General features: G+C 41.6%; 1 protein-coding gene across 2 annotated transcripts in view; it reads left to right on the top strand.

The window, feature by feature from the left end:
- vps13a (vacuolar protein sorting 13 homolog A) overlaps positions 1-15,228 on the top strand; it is a 35,148-nt gene that overhangs the window by 7,158 nt on the left and 12,762 nt on the right. For both annotated transcript variants that reach the window (XM_079161024.1, XM_079161023.1), the window contains exons 15-52: positions 45-177; positions 331-425; positions 653-795; positions 969-1,170; positions 1,255-1,369; positions 1,942-2,078; positions 2,259-2,391; positions 2,626-2,743; positions 2,896-3,040; positions 3,320-3,431; positions 3,578-3,732; positions 3,876-4,032; positions 4,193-4,272; positions 4,373-4,432; positions 4,715-4,913; positions 5,034-5,150; positions 5,301-5,404; positions 5,643-5,810; positions 6,677-6,984; positions 7,155-7,302; positions 7,549-7,720; positions 7,963-8,087; positions 8,199-8,368; positions 8,611-8,867; positions 9,137-9,321; positions 9,433-9,576; positions 10,049-10,258; positions 10,447-10,590; positions 10,887-10,988; positions 11,096-11,251; positions 11,335-11,593; positions 12,064-12,224; positions 12,445-12,548; positions 12,710-13,022; positions 13,510-13,646; positions 13,891-14,185; positions 14,544-14,648; positions 14,826-14,972. In XM_079161024.1, coding sequence (XP_079017150.1) covers positions 45-177; positions 331-425; positions 653-795; positions 969-1,170; positions 1,255-1,369; positions 1,942-2,078; positions 2,259-2,391; positions 2,626-2,743; positions 2,896-3,040; positions 3,320-3,431; positions 3,578-3,732; positions 3,876-4,032; positions 4,193-4,272; positions 4,373-4,432; positions 4,715-4,913; positions 5,034-5,150; positions 5,301-5,404; positions 5,643-5,810; positions 6,677-6,984; positions 7,155-7,302; positions 7,549-7,720; positions 7,963-8,087; positions 8,199-8,368; positions 8,611-8,867; positions 9,137-9,321; positions 9,433-9,576; positions 10,049-10,258; positions 10,447-10,590; positions 10,887-10,988; positions 11,096-11,251; positions 11,335-11,593; positions 12,064-12,224; positions 12,445-12,548; positions 12,710-13,022; positions 13,510-13,646; positions 13,891-14,185; positions 14,544-14,648; positions 14,826-14,972 — 6,015 coding nt within the window. The remainder of the gene's footprint in view (positions 1-44; positions 178-330; positions 426-652; positions 796-968; positions 1,171-1,254; positions 1,370-1,941; positions 2,079-2,258; positions 2,392-2,625; positions 2,744-2,895; positions 3,041-3,319; positions 3,432-3,577; positions 3,733-3,875; positions 4,033-4,192; positions 4,273-4,372; positions 4,433-4,714; positions 4,914-5,033; positions 5,151-5,300; positions 5,405-5,642; positions 5,811-6,676; positions 6,985-7,154; positions 7,303-7,548; positions 7,721-7,962; positions 8,088-8,198; positions 8,369-8,610; positions 8,868-9,136; positions 9,322-9,432; positions 9,577-10,048; positions 10,259-10,446; positions 10,591-10,886; positions 10,989-11,095; positions 11,252-11,334; positions 11,594-12,063; positions 12,225-12,444; positions 12,549-12,709; positions 13,023-13,509; positions 13,647-13,890; positions 14,186-14,543; positions 14,649-14,825; positions 14,973-15,228) is intronic.

Genomic DNA, 15,228 nt, shown 5'->3' with positions numbered 1-15,228 from the left:
TAAACAAAAACAAAAATAAACTCATTTTTTAAAAACTTCCCCAGGCAAGCAAGGCAGGCCTACGCATTTACCGTCCAGGGCTTAAGATGGAGGAGGAGGAGTCACAGGGCTGGTTGGGCTGGATGTGGAGTTGGGGAGGAGAGGCTGATACAGAAACAAAAGAGGTCAAGACTGGAGGTAAGATGTAGAAAACCGCAAGACGTGTAAATAAAAGATAATATGCACATGTGGCGAACGGAACCAAAAGCAAAATAGTTGAAGGTGTTAGCTAATGCTTGTCTTACTCCTCACATTATTTCTATTCCCTCTTGCCCCGTCACTCTGTTTCAGGCTTTGATGAGCTGTTAACCACCGCTGAGAAAGCCAAACTCTACACTGCCATTGGATACAGTGACACAGCTGCTAATCCCAACCTGCCAAAGAATGTGAGTCACCTGTCAACAACACTTGATTTAGGCTTTCCATCCCACTTAAAGGAATACTTCACCACCAAAAAGATCATTTGTAAATCAGTTTCTCACCCCACGTCGCCATGAAGACTAGAACTAAAACAAAGGAAATTCTTAGTGAACTGAAGTAAACAATATTACCAAGAACAAAATGCAAATACTGTATCAGATACTGTGATTATGTACTATGTGTTTCTTTATAGTTTGAGGACATGAAGGTCAATTTCCACATGGAGAGGCTGACTGTGGCCATCAAAGACAACAAAGACAAGAATGAGATCATCAGGCTGACTGTGGGAGAGCTCAAGTCCACACTCACACAGAGACCGGGAGCACAAGCCATCAAGTTCGTCATAACTATTTGTTAAAAAGCAACACCCCGTAGTTGATCCTTTTATGTATGCAGGAGGGTGGACAACATAGAGACACCTCCTTTGACCCCAATACTTACAGTACATCTCATATTTCGGATCCTGGCATGGGTGTCACTGACATTTAGTCTCTTCCTCTTTTTATCAGACTCACAGCTCAGCTTAGTCTGTTTGAAGTCACCGGCCTGGCCAGTGAGCGGCCTGCACCAACCCTCCTGTCATCAAGGAAGGCAGCCACGGGAGCCGGCACCCCGCTGCTCTGCATCCTGTTTGAGACCAACCCGCTGGATGAGAGCGCTAACCAACGGCTTCATGTGGAATCACAGCCCTTGGAAATCATCTATGATGCTGTAAGTGGTGTCCGTCGGTGTATGAGCATGAATAAAATGTGTACATGCATATCAAATGGATTCTCTGTTTGTGTGTCTCTGTAGATAACGGTGAACAGCATGTCATCGTTCTTCCTGCCTCCTGACGACCTGCAGCTGGATGAGCTCACCAACGCAACCCTCATGAAACTGGAGCAGTTCAGAGACCGCACAGCCACCGGTCAGTTGCACATACATTTACAACCATCTGCTGTTTATCAGGGATTAATTCCGAGCCTGGTCCCAACCCTCTGATGGGGAAATGTTTCACAGCCTGCATGTCTGAGCCACTGATTCATTTGGATTGTGGTCTTCCTGTTTATGTTCTTGAGACTGATTGTTCCCTGAGATTGTTTGCTGAAGTTTCAAGCTCATTTTGTCTCTTACAATGGCATTATTCACTGTAGCTCATTTGGGCACATTCAACGAGGCTCTAATGATGACTTAAGCTCTCAGTGCTCATCAAGAGGCTTCAGCTAAATACACATGTACAGTACGCCGGACATGTAATTCATGAACTAAATTCAGCCAATAACTAAATCAGTGCTTATAATAGATCTATGATCATAATTTGCATATTACAAACAACAGACTGTAGTGCTTGATGTTGAACTTTATCAAGCTTTTTTTTTTCTATCGTCATCATTAATTAGATAATAATAATTCTTACATCATTAAGGTATTCTGTATTTGATAACAAAGCTGATCTATTGTTTTGGCTGCGATTGATAAGTAAATTCCTTTTTTTTATAGGTTTAATGTACGTGATCGAAACTCAGAAGGTCCTCGATCTGAAGGTGAACCTGATGGCCTCCTATGTCATCATTCCTCAGACTGGATTTTTCGACGGCACTCAGAACATCCTGCTGTTGGACCTTGGGCATTTTAAGGTCAGAGAGTACAAATCTTGACACTGGGCTGAAAAACCAACCCACATCAAATTGTGTCAAAATCCTACTTTTGGCCATGAAATATAAGTAAATGAGCCTTTTGAGTTGTTGTCCAAAAGGCTTGCTTTGAAGGCTTTAGAGTTACAAAGTTTTAACATTAAAATGTTCTTGTCTTTTCAGATGTCCAGTCAAAGCAAGAAGCATCTGCCTCAGCTGTCAGCTTGCTCCAGTAACATTGAGGACATCATGTCCAGAGCATACGACAGCTTTGACATACAGCTTAGCAGCCTGCAGTTTCTTTATAGCAAACCAGGTACACACACTTTTTAGATATTGCAATACATTATACAGTACAACATAATTTATAGAGAGAAAACTGAAATTTTAAAATTCAGTGGGTAAGTCTCGTAGCCTTGTCAGCTGTACTTTGTCTTAGAAATAATTCATAGATATCGAAAAGATATTTTCTCAAAGCTTTTAAGATGTTTTTTGTGTCTTCGTGTGTGTGGAATAAAAATAAATGTAAAACATTTACTTTGTTTGATAGATGGCGACTGGAAAATGGCCCGTAAGCAGAGACAGTCACCGCTCCACATTCTAGAGCCAGTAGATCTAAAAGTGGTTTTCAGCAGAGCGATGGTCATCAAAGACTCCCGCATGGCAAAGTACGTTTTTCTTATTTATTTTTAACCCCATACATCTAGTTATTTAGTAGTCCATGTTGTTAGGATGTAAGATGCGAGGCACACTGAAGTTAAAGGTCATATGTCTCGGTGTGTTTGTCTATTGTCTTCCCATTTTTGCACATGTGTTCCAGGTATAAGATGTCCGGACAGCTCCCCCTGCTCTCTCTTCGTATTTCTGATGTTAAATTCCGAAATGTTCAGCAGCTGGTAGAAAGTATCCCACTGCCTGAGAGCAGACCTGCTGCACAAAGCGGTGCTTCATCCTCCACTACAAAGGTAAGACCAGCAGGATGATTCATAAATGGCCCTGTTCACGTTTAGTTTGGATCGGATAAATGACCTAGAGGAAATAAAACTAAATAACAGTTTTGGGCAAAATCCAGCAAGAATATTTTTCCTGCAGTTTCTTCTACAGTTTGCTGTTGTTGTTCTTAGTAGAGATTAAAGAATGGAGAAATAAATCAATTTATCAATTGAGTACAATGTACTTTTATTATAACAGATTTAACTTTTTTCGCTGATACATCTCATGTTTTGGTGTTGTTTCCTCCTCAGCCGAAGCAGTCTTTCACCCCACAGCTCACTCCCAGAAGACCTCTGAACTTAGCTGACCAGCGCTCCTCTCTCATGTTTGAGTCATGTGAGACCATCAGCGTCACCTCATTGGGTAAGACTCGCTGCACATTCTATCGCCATATCCTCCTCTCTCTGCACCGCCACACATGCGTAATCATCACACTATATACCTTGTAACGCGCTGGAACACGACGGTGTAACCGATGGGTCATTGTGTGTATTTTTGTCACCTCTTAGGGTCGGCGGAAGATTTGTTCTACGATGCTCCCAGCTCTCCCATTGGCGATCGGTCATTCTTCCCAGATAATCCCATGCCGCTGAGCTACAAAAGAAAAGGGTCAGAAGCTCAGAAGAACATGACAGAATTCACCATGAAGTTTGAAATCAGTGAGGTACGGAAAGGTCTTGTTGAAATAAGGGACAAGCCCAGTCTGTGATGCCGTTTCATTTCTCTAACTGTCTTTCCATTATTGTAATCTGTTTTTCCTTTTGTCCCTCTGTATATTCTCTCTCTATGTCTTCTTCGTTCATCTAGTTTTCTGTTCAGTTGTGTCGTCTCTCCGGGGATCAGGAGGTCACGGTGCTCCACTTGGACATAGAGGGTCTGGGCACTGAACTGAAACTACGCACCTTTGACATGACATCTTACACCTACCTAAAGGAGATCTGCCTCAAGTGCCCTGAATACATGGGTCAGTAGATGCTTGCAGGACTCTCAGTTCTTGAGACGTTATTCATAACTCAATTTGACTAACATTTGGTGATTACAAACATTCTAATAAGCATTTGTGGAAAGAAAAGTCAGACGAGTATTGACAGCAGTCATGTTTTATTTATCTCAACCTTGTATAGATTCCGAAGAGAAGCAGGTTCAGCTGATCACCACTCTAGACAACACAGAAGTGGACCTTCTTACCCTGGAGTATATTAAAGTATGTGTGATAGTAAATGTTGAAACTTTCAGATCTGTCAGTATCCTGAATGATTATTTTGTAAATGGCTTTCTCATTGAGGATTGTATGTCTTTTCTAGGCTGATAAGAATGGCCCGGAGTTCAAGTCTCAACACAACAATACAGAGCAATTCATTAAGGTGAAGAAAATGTTAATTCACTCGTAATTCAAATGTAGATGCTTCTATATTATTATATCCGCTGTATTGGAATACATTTGTAGCAGGTTTCCCTATCAACTATTTGATGCTGGAAGATAATGCAAAGTACATTTTAAATATCTGTATTTCCATGACAGCGTAAATACAAGCCAGTATAAGAACAAAAACAATGGTACTTGATGCAAAACGGAAAGCAAAGATGCCATATTATTATTATTCTCCACTAATATTTACATTTTTTGACAATGCATCCCCCATCAGGTGGTCGTCTCCTCCCTGGATGTCCATCTCCATACGGAGGCTCTAGTTAACACCATGAACTTCCTCAACAACCTCCTTCCTCCGTCCACTAAGAAGGAGGGAGGGCAGGAAGAGCTCCCCACCATCCTGGAGGAGGAGGAGGCCGAAGCAGAGAGGGAGGGAGAGAAGAAGGAGGAAGCTACTGTAACCAGGAAAAAAAGTAATCTGTTCTAATAAACCCTTTCAGAGTTTCATTGAACTTTACTTTACAAAGCCATCATTCGCCTGTGATCGTTGTGTATTACTCACCTTTTCTTTCTCTGCACTTTTTTTCTCATAGGCACAAAGAGTTCAAAGTTTGCCAATATGGTAAATCTGCATATCAGAGCTGATCTCCGCTGTCTGAAGGTTTTTATTCGAGGACAGAAAACCAGGATCTCAGAGATCAGTATCGAAGGTATGTAAGGGTTGTGACATCTCTTGCTCAATTTGTCTTGTAATGCAACATTTCTGATTTGGTCCTCCATGCATGCATGCATTGCATGGAAGTATGCCCTTAATAGGGGAAATGCAAAATAAATGCTTTCTCTCTTTCTCAACCATCCAGGTCTGGTTTCTGAGGTTCTGATGAGGAAAAAGGAGATGGAGGTTCTGGCAAACCTGAAGAGCATTGTGATCCTAGACTGTGACAAAGATGCACTTTACAAGAAGGTACAATCAGCAAGTGGTCTTTCTTCAAAATGTGAATGCTCTATGCTAATCTATAATAATTCAATTCTATGTATTTAAGTCTACATGTATACTTTGTCACTTCCTGTGCTTTTAACTATTTGTGTTTCTGGCATTCATAAATGTTTAGTCACTCAGGATAAGAATAATAAATGACTGATTATTCTAATTTGTGTTTCCCAATAGCTCTTTAATTCTGCTTGTCTCATTTATTTCTTAGGCTGTGTCTATCGCAGATAAGGAAGTGTTTGACTTCCACATGGTAAACTATACAGACGCAACAGAGGGCGATGCCTATCTGGACATGTCTAAAGTTGACACCTCTGTCACGCTGACTGTGGGATGCATCCAGGTCATCTTCCTCAACAAGTTTGTCTCCTCCATACTGGTAAGTATCACATATCCCTGGAACAATTCAAGCCTTTTTTAAATATATAAATGTGTTTATGTAACAGACCTGTTACAGACAGTTTCAGATACTAACTGTGAATAAGAAGTCTTTCTGACATTTTTAACAGTTTCAACTCATAAACAACCATAGAAACAGACAGCACAAAATGCACTCATCATCCCAGAATAATCTGCCCTCTTTCCCACCCTCCCACATGTCCGAGGAGAATACACTTCCTTGCGTAACAGATGAAACAAAGCAAAAAAAAAGACTTGGATAGCAAGAGTTATTGATTAGGGAGTTAATATAGGAGAGTAAACGGTCCCAAGTTCTGTGAAATCTTTTAACAGATCTTCTGACTGTGTGACTGTGTGACTCATTTTCTTTCTATGTGGAGGAAAGGCATTCAATTTTTTAACAAAGAAGTTGTGCCAGGGGGGTTAGCACCCTTCCAATGCAACAATATATACGATGCAAATAGGACAAAGTCAGCCTCGTATTTGGTAAATCTACCTTCAACAGGAGACAAAGATAGCAATCAAGGGGCACGGGGTCGGGCAAACACTCCAAGACTTTTAACAGTTGGTCTTGTCCCAATCAGTGAATAGGTGTGGGATAACGATGGTGGAACCCCACTTTCAGATTTATGTATTTGCCAGGATAATTATTTCATTAATATGAGTCTCAAGAATTCTTTTGTAAGATAATTATGAAATAAGAACTTTCTAACTCACTTAAAACTAATGATGCATATATATGTATGTTCATTTTTCCTTGTACCCAATTATTTCTGCATTCCAACCCAAACTTCTTTTAATTTCTCTCCCACATTCTTTTATTGTCCGTCCCCTTTTTCCTCCCAGGCTTTCGTCAATAACTTCCAGGAGGCTAAAGAGGCCCTGGCTGAGGCAACAGTCCAGGTGGCAGGAAAGGCAGCATCAGGTGTGAAGGAGCTGGCCGAGCGGAGCACTCGGATCGCTCTGAACGTCGACTTCAAAGCACCCATCATCTTCCTGCCCCAGTCCTCCTCTTCCTCTAATGTCATTGTAGCTGACCTTGGTCTGCTGTCTGTCAAGAACAGCTTTGCCAAGCAGCCCTTTAAAAGTGATGCAAAGATCCCGCCTGTTGTGGATCAAATGATTGTGAGACTGACTGACCTCAGGATGTACAGGTCAGAGACCAGTCATCTTAAGAAATTATGATTCAATAATTACTTGCTGAAAGAAGATTTTTTTTTTTTTTTGCAGAGCAATAAAAGAAATTGTGATAGATTTGAATTACAATAATATCATATTCTCGGGATAACTTCTCTCATTACTTGTGTGTTGTTTCTTTTTCCAGGACCACATACGTAGATGAAGGTTTTCAGGGAGAGACCCAGCTGTTGATGCCAGTCAGCCTGGATTTGGAAATCCAAAGAAATCTTTCATCCAACTGGTACCACAGCATACCTGACATAGAGATCGCTGCTCATCTTAAGCCCATGAGTGTAAGTAGTGCTGTATGGTTGCATGGGAAGGAATGACTAGTTTACAGCAATTGTAGTGTAATTTTTATTTGTGCATTTAGAAAATTTGATTAATAATTAAAAGGCCTATAGATTAGGATATACTGTATTATGACTTTGTTTTTTTTTTTAAATATCTGATTCCAAGATAAGTTAAAGGTTTATGGTGAAAATCTAAATCAAAAAATGTTTTCCCTTATTATGAAATCCTGTTTCTGCTCCCAACAGCTGGTCCTCAGCCAGGATGACATGACGGTGGTCCTGAGGACTCTTAGTGAGAACCTGTCGGAGAGTTCTGATGCTCTTCCACCTCCAGCTCCTCCACCCACCACTGACCGTTCCTCTGACTCTGTATCTAACAAAGAGTCCCAGGGATCTGGAACCACTGGACCAGCCAGCAGTAAGGCGTTGTGGTTATGCTTGTTTATGTTCATGTGTGTAAAGTAGTTCTGAAAATAAGGCACAATCTTAAAATTGACTAGCTTAGAGCTTGATAAGTGAAAGAGAGGCATCTACAGGCTTTCTAGGACCAGGACCAAATCCTAGAAAGCTTATGAAGTCTTTCAATGGACATTTTAAAAATAATTGTAACCAAGAACTAATGAACCTTTCTAACGTGGTTTGTGCTGTGTAACTTTGTAGGTAACACAGTAGTGACGGCTGCTGTTGTGGAGCTCCGCAAAAGCAGCAAGTTGAAGAACACTCTCAAAGTAGACTTCAAGTTTGACTCAATGACACTTGTCTTGTACAGCCCTAATGAGAGTGAGGTAATGCATATACACACAAACGCACACAGACACAAATGATGTGTGAAATGAAACCTGTCTGTCATCATTTTACAAAACACAGTCTAACACGGTGTGTATGTCATTATCTAGATCCAGCTGTTGGATTCCCACGATGAGCAGCTGAAGTTGGCAGAGTTTACTCTGGGCACCATCTCCACCTCCGTCCACATGTTCTCCGACAGCTCCATGAAGGCCTCAGTCCGACTGGCGGCCTGCCTTCTAGAGGACAAGAGACCCAGGATCCAGATGGTCACCCCGAGGTACTCGGGACGCGCACACACACTCTCATGCACATATTTATCAGTATATATACACAACTCAGGCTGACATAAAATATTTGTTTAATTAAAATTTTACATTGTAATCACTACTCATTCTTTACTCTCTCAGTCCTTCTTTTATGTACTTCTTTGTGTCTGACCATCATTCATACTCTCACTCTGTCCTCTCCTCCACATCCATCCAGTTAATATCGTTAACCCCTTTCCTTCATCTTCTCCAGGATGATTGCAATGCGTCCTGGTTCAGAACAGAACATGATGGTGGAGGTGAACTACCGTCAGGGCCGTGATGGAACCACTTTGGACACAGTGGTGCAGGATGTGTACCTGTGTGCCAGCATGGAGTTCCTTCTCACGGTGGCAGATATCTTTCTCAAGGCCACCCAGCAGGGTTTTGATCAAAAAACTCCATCCAAGAGCAGTAGTGGAGCGGGAGAGAAAAGGAACATTAACTCCTCTACCACATCTAAAGAGTCCAGTGAGTTAACCATATCCATTTAAAGGGATTTTTAATTCAGCAAAATAAAACCATCTGCAAGTTCCCTTAATCAGACACAGCCAGGGGGAGGTCATGTCGGAGAAATGATGACTGTTTCTCTTTTGGATCATGTATTTTGTGTGTGTGGTAACATAATGGGTCATATACTAACTGTAAGTTATAAAGAATTGAAAGAATCTGACGTTATTTGTACCCTGTTGCCTTACGACCTGAATTGATGTTTTCCTCCGACTCTCTGCCGCGGTCAGCTGTAGCTCCAGCTGTGGTGTCAAAGACGGAGATGAATGTTCTGGTGCGTAACCCGGAGATTGTGTTTGTGGCTGACTTGACGCGCGCTGACGCCCCGGCCCTGGTGATGACCACGCAGTGTGAACTAGTGATGAAAAGTGGTGCAGAGGGATCACAGATGACTGCTGTTATCAAGGACCTCAAGGTTTGTATCATCATTGTAACGCAACCCTGAAAAAACAGATTGTTTAAATAATGAAACAGATGTCTTGAATACAAAAATTAAACGACGTTTGTTTTAATGTTGTTGTTGTAGGTAGTGGCCTGTCCCTTCTTAAGAGAGAAGAGGAAAAAAAATGTGACCACAGTGCTGCAGCCGTGTCAGGTGTTCTTCCAGAGTACTCAGTCCCCAACCTCCCCTCAGGCTATGGAGGTCTCCATCAACGCTCTCACATTGAAGGTAGTTTTTTCTTTCATCATCATTACGCAATCTGAATCCAGGAATTTCATCTATGAAAGGCATTTTCTTCCAATACAAATGTTAAAAGTTTTTCCAGGGATTAAGTTGTTCCATCTAGACGTCGATGATAATAAATGCCTTGCTATTAGCAACTAATGGCCTGTTTTACCTTTTTAAACTGTAGTGTAAAGCTTGATTTATACTTGATGCATCCGCAAGGGTCCGCACGTGACATCACACCATCAGACACGCCCCTTCACAAAAAATTGAGACCACTAGGCAACACATGTCAGCTTCTGTCATATAGATGTGTATCAGCCGCCGTCAATGGAAATTTTAGCATCAAGTGAATGCAACATTTTAAAGCAATGAAAGTTTACTATTGTGTATAATTAGAAACTTTTAAATGTAACTTTGAACTATGAACTTGGTATAAAACGGTTGTGTCTCTGCGACCTGACTCTCTGCCTAGGTATCTCCAATAATCATCAACACGGTGATGACCATCCAGTCTGCACTGACTCCCACAGCGGAGACCCCTGATGAGCTGGATAGTCCTGTTCCCGTGGACCTGTGGGAGAAACGGGGCTGGAAGGAGCTCAAACTTTGGTTCCTAGAAGAGGAGGGGGATGAAGACCCACAGTCACAGCCCCCGCTGATACCACAGGGAGAGTCATTACAGGTATGTGGCTGCATTTTGGCTCAACTGATTATACTTTATGGTTTATTGAATGTTATTAGTCAGTTAGGATTTTGGCTTTGGCCATGTTTGTACTACAAACCTATGATATGTTTTCAGTCTATACACAGACTACAGGTTTGATGTGAAAGAGCATTTTGTGTCATTTCATTGGCTGTCCATCCCTGCAGGTGACCATCAAATCTGTCTGTCTGACTCTGGAGGCTGGAGTGGGACACCGCACTATCCCCATGCTGCTGGCAAAGTCCTCCTTCCATGGAGATGTCACAAACTGGTCCACACTCATTAACTTACACAGCGAGCTTAACCTGGAGGTATAGCACATATGCATTGTATTTATTTCCTTCACTTGATCCTAGGACCTTATCCTAAATCCTACATTAACATGTCACTGTAAAATTGCCCTAGAACAATGTTTGACTTTTGCAGTTGTTTTCTTTGCTTTTGATATTGTTTGAGCCATTCAAATATGAGGAATGCACAATACCCTTTAAGATTATATATTTTGTATACTTTACATAGACCTATTGATGATAATCTAACACAATACCTCAAACGTATTTACGGTTACTGAGACTTTCTTGAGTTTTGTATTGCGTTTTACTTTTAGGTTCACTATTACAATGAGATAATGGGAGTGTGGGAACCGCTGCTGGAGCCCTTAGAAGATGAGACAAGAGATGGCTTTCGATCATGGAGACTGGAACTGAAGGTACTGATATAAATAAATAAATAAACACACACATACTGTATTCATACTGTATATACTCAGACATGCATGCACAGAGTATTTATAACTTTTCTCTATCCTATAATCAGATGAAGAAGAAGTCGTCAGTGAGTTACACACGTTTGTCAGATGAAGTGGATTACCATGTCCCAGACTATAAGACGGTCATCGTCATCAGCAGTGAAGACCAGCTCAACATCACCCTCTCCAAGTGTGGCCTGGCCATGCTTAGTAACCTGGGCACGGTAAGAGAAGAGCTGTAAACATTTTTAACAGGAAGTCTGAATAGGTGGTCATCTATAATGTTCCTGTTCCTGCCTTTCCCCAGGCATTCGCCGAGGCTGCCAAACAGACAGCGGACGCTTTCCAGAAGGATGAAGCGCCGTTTATAGTGAAAAACCGCCTCGGCCTGCCGGTGTCCGTCCGCCACAGTGAGATGTTTTGTCCCATCGGCCAGCAGAGCACCAGCGGCACTGTGACGCTGCAGGACGGAGAAACCGTCGGGATGGACTATTCCACCAAAGCAGACTCCGACCAGTTCTCAGCCATGACCTCCTTGAGCGGAAAGGACTACTACATAGAGCCTAGTAAGTTGACCTGTATACACCATTATGTATGTGCACATGTGCAAAAGTGAATCATTAGTTGTGGCAATATCACTAATACACATTACTGCCAACAGGGTTTAGTTTTACACAAAGCCTACAGTACACTCACTTCACCAATATGCTTTGAGATCAGGAAACAAAAATGTAACAAAGGATACAAACAATGTTAAAACTGGGCAGTCAACATAACCTAACAATGAAGTTAAAGCACAAAATGTAAATGATTAAGGGTGATTTCATTTTAAAATTATGACCTAATTAATTTTGTGTGTATTTATAGAAGAAAAAAAACTGGTGATTATCGTCTCTGACAAGTGTCGTCATCAATCCCCTCTCCATCTCCTGTATTTATTTCTGCATCAAACTATATAATCAAAAAACAAGAAAAATGTCAAAATATAATACTCTCAGGTTAAATGAACTGCTCTTACTTCCTCTGCTCTCTCCAGCTCCGATGGGCCACACCTCAGCCGGTGTGATCCCTCTGATCAAGGTGGGCGGAGGAATGTACAATGTGATGCACGAAGACTCGGGAGTAACTCGTTTCCTGGTCTCTCAGATTTACTCTGTGGAGGGCAGCAAGTACATCAAGATCCGCTCCCCTTTCCAGGTACTACACTTATCCTGTTGTACAAGTCTAGTCATTTTTATCCTTTATTTTAAAATATTTCATGACAATTACACTTTCCCTTCAAGGTACAGTCTTTTGGGAACTTCATCATTTAAGCTAATTAAATATGTTTTGCAATAACTGTATATCAAGTGTCTTGCCGATCACACCAAAATCACTAAAAAAATGTTTTAATTCTTTTTTTTCTTATGTCCTGCAGATCATCAATCATTTCTCAATCCCATTCAAAGTTCTGGAAGGATCAACATGTCTGGGTACAGCTCTCCCTACTGAAGAGTTCTGTGTGCCTCTGGACTCGTATAGGTGAGGGAAAGCACATGAACAATCCTGCACAAATTCATAAAGTCTTCTTTTTTTTTCGTCTCATTTTCTCTCTGCACAAGACAGCAAAGGGAGAGTACGCCTAAGAGAGGCACATAGTACACACTCCTTCACACACACGTGGTCTCTGCTGCCCCCCTCAGGTCTGAACTGAGCCTTCAGCCGATAACAGAGGACGATGCCGACGACCAGGGTGAGCAGTTTGAGTGCTCGGAGGGTTTCAGCTATGACGAATTCAGCAACAAGCAGCCTGAGACAAACCTCCAGCAGACCTGCCGTCGCCGTGGAGATCAGGGTGGTGTACTGATGGTCAACATGGTGCCATTAAGAGACGCTGTGACATTCAAACACACCGGAGGTGTTGGGGAGAACTTTGATGTTCCCTTTGTGCTTCACCTGTGGCCTTCCATCCTGCTACGCAACCTGCTGCCTTACCCCATCTCTTACCAACTGAATGTACGATGACCTTTTTATACTTTGTTAGGATACTGACATTTGAGACTTGAGATTTTTAATGCAAGAAATAACAGCATCCGTGTTAGTTTATTGTTCATCTTCTGGGTTATGTTTTTACCCCTACACCTTGTGAATGCATCACTTTTCATAAAATGTCTGTCAGCTCATGGATGTTTTAGCATCAGTGAATGCACCAACAAGGAAATGACTAAACACTTGCAGCTGCTTTGCTGCCTGGAAGATAGAAAACCTAAAAGTAAAAAAATGAAAAAAGCTATATTTGGGGAAATGGTCACAATGTACACACAGTACAGTAAATATTACTCTTTGATTTGTCACCATACCATCATGTGTTACAAGCTCTGAATTCAGTAAGGGGAATTGCTTTTTTTGTTTTGTTTTTTACATAATTGATCTGATTTAATGCTTTATTGGCCAATTATCTTGCTTTTGAACTCGATGTCCCTCTCTGCCTGCTGCTCAACAGGACAGCGGAGTCTCTGCCCCTGAGGCCACTTTGGACGCAGGACACTCAGCCCAGCTTCACACTGCAGTCATCGACCAATCAAGACTCAATCTCTGCCTACTGAACTACTTGGCTCAGGACTGGTCTTCTGAGTACAGGTTTGACTTCCGTTTGATTCATTGTTGATGTTTTGCTTTCCCGTTGTCATTGTGTTCTTGATGTCTACACTTTGTGAGTATATTTGTCATAACATTTATTGTGAAAAGGTCGTTCTGTTTATGTGAGCGCTATAGGAAGAGATGTATATTAATTTATCATCTTTATTATATAAAGGGTAAATCTAAAATAACGCATTCTGCAATAACATTCTTATTGAAATAAACAAGTTATCCTGTCATACAGTTTTCACAGTGACAAGGAAGAGATCACCTTCATAGTGTTCCAGTCGCTGCGCGAGAATGACGAAGACGACGGTGAAGGGACGGAGAGCAAGAGGGCCGAGTTGGATATAGCCGTGCATGTGAAATATGACCTGGGGCAAACGGTGGTTGCCATCCACTCACCATATTGGATGGTGAACAAGACAGGCAGGTTGCTGCAGTACAAGGCTGATGATATCCACCGTAAACACCCCCTGGACTACGACATGCCTCTGCTCTTCTCCTTCAAGCCTCGTTACTTCCTGAAAAACAATAAGGTAAGAGGGTTTCAAAGTCAATTAGAAGGTTGATTTGATGTTTTATCTGGATTTTTTAAAATTTAGATAATTAATAATTAAGCAGCTTTATGGTGAGAGTGAGAATTGAGAAATGATACCTCCATATCTCCGACATTACAATAACATTCACAAATATACATTTGTCTTAACATAAGGGTGAAAGAAATTCCTCCGCATTTAAAGCGTCACTGGAGAGGAACTAGGAAACTACGTAGGTTAGCCATGAACAACCTTTCGTTCTAAGGAACATTGAGACGATCCAGAGATCCCTATCCGTAACCTCTGGCTGTCATTTCTTCGTGTATATGAGTTTGATGCCTTTCTTTTCATCCCTCAGGTCCGTCTTATGATCTCAGACAGTGACCTCTCTGATGATTTCTCCCTGGATACAGTTGGTAGCTATGGAGATGTCAAATGCAAAGGCCGATTCAGAGATTACTTGGTAAGATTTTGCTTCTTTGGCTGGTATTCACACATTGATTCAAACTTACTGTTACACGTGCTTTACTTAAAAAGCCAGATGTATTATTTTAGATGACTTTTGTATGTAAAGTAGGCAGGTTTGGTTATTGAAAATAACCGTCATGTTTGTATGTGTGCAACATCTGTCTGATATCAGGTCGGTGTGAAGATTGACGCGAGCAGTTTCAGTCTGACCCGCATCGTGACCTTCGTGCCGTTTTACATGCTGGTCAACAGAACCAAGCACAGTGTCTTCATTTGTGAAGTGGGGAAGGACAACTGGACAGAGGCTGAGCCAGGACAGGTCAAAGCCGAACCCGTTGTTGTTTGCATCTGTGTTTCCCTGCACGCATGGTTCACTTTAGGGCACTGCTGTTTCTACAGTTAGTGAATTATGCTGCACTTAAATGCTTTATACATCATGGCAGCAACAAATACCACACAGTAGATCTACAGATACCTGACAGTTGGGCCATGTGGGTTTGACTCTCATTAATATCAAGTACAATTATATTGTTTGTGCTGTTAATAATTTACATGTTACACATTTCATTTCTTTT

Source organism: Pholis gunnellus (genome assembly GCF_910591455.1).
Source record: "Pholis gunnellus genome assembly, chromosome: 6".
Classification (NCBI taxonomy): Eukaryota; Metazoa; Chordata; class Actinopteri; order Perciformes; family Pholidae; genus Pholis; species Pholis gunnellus.
The sequence above is the reverse complement of the archived record's forward strand: the minus strand, read 5'-3'. Positions and strand labels throughout refer to the sequence as shown.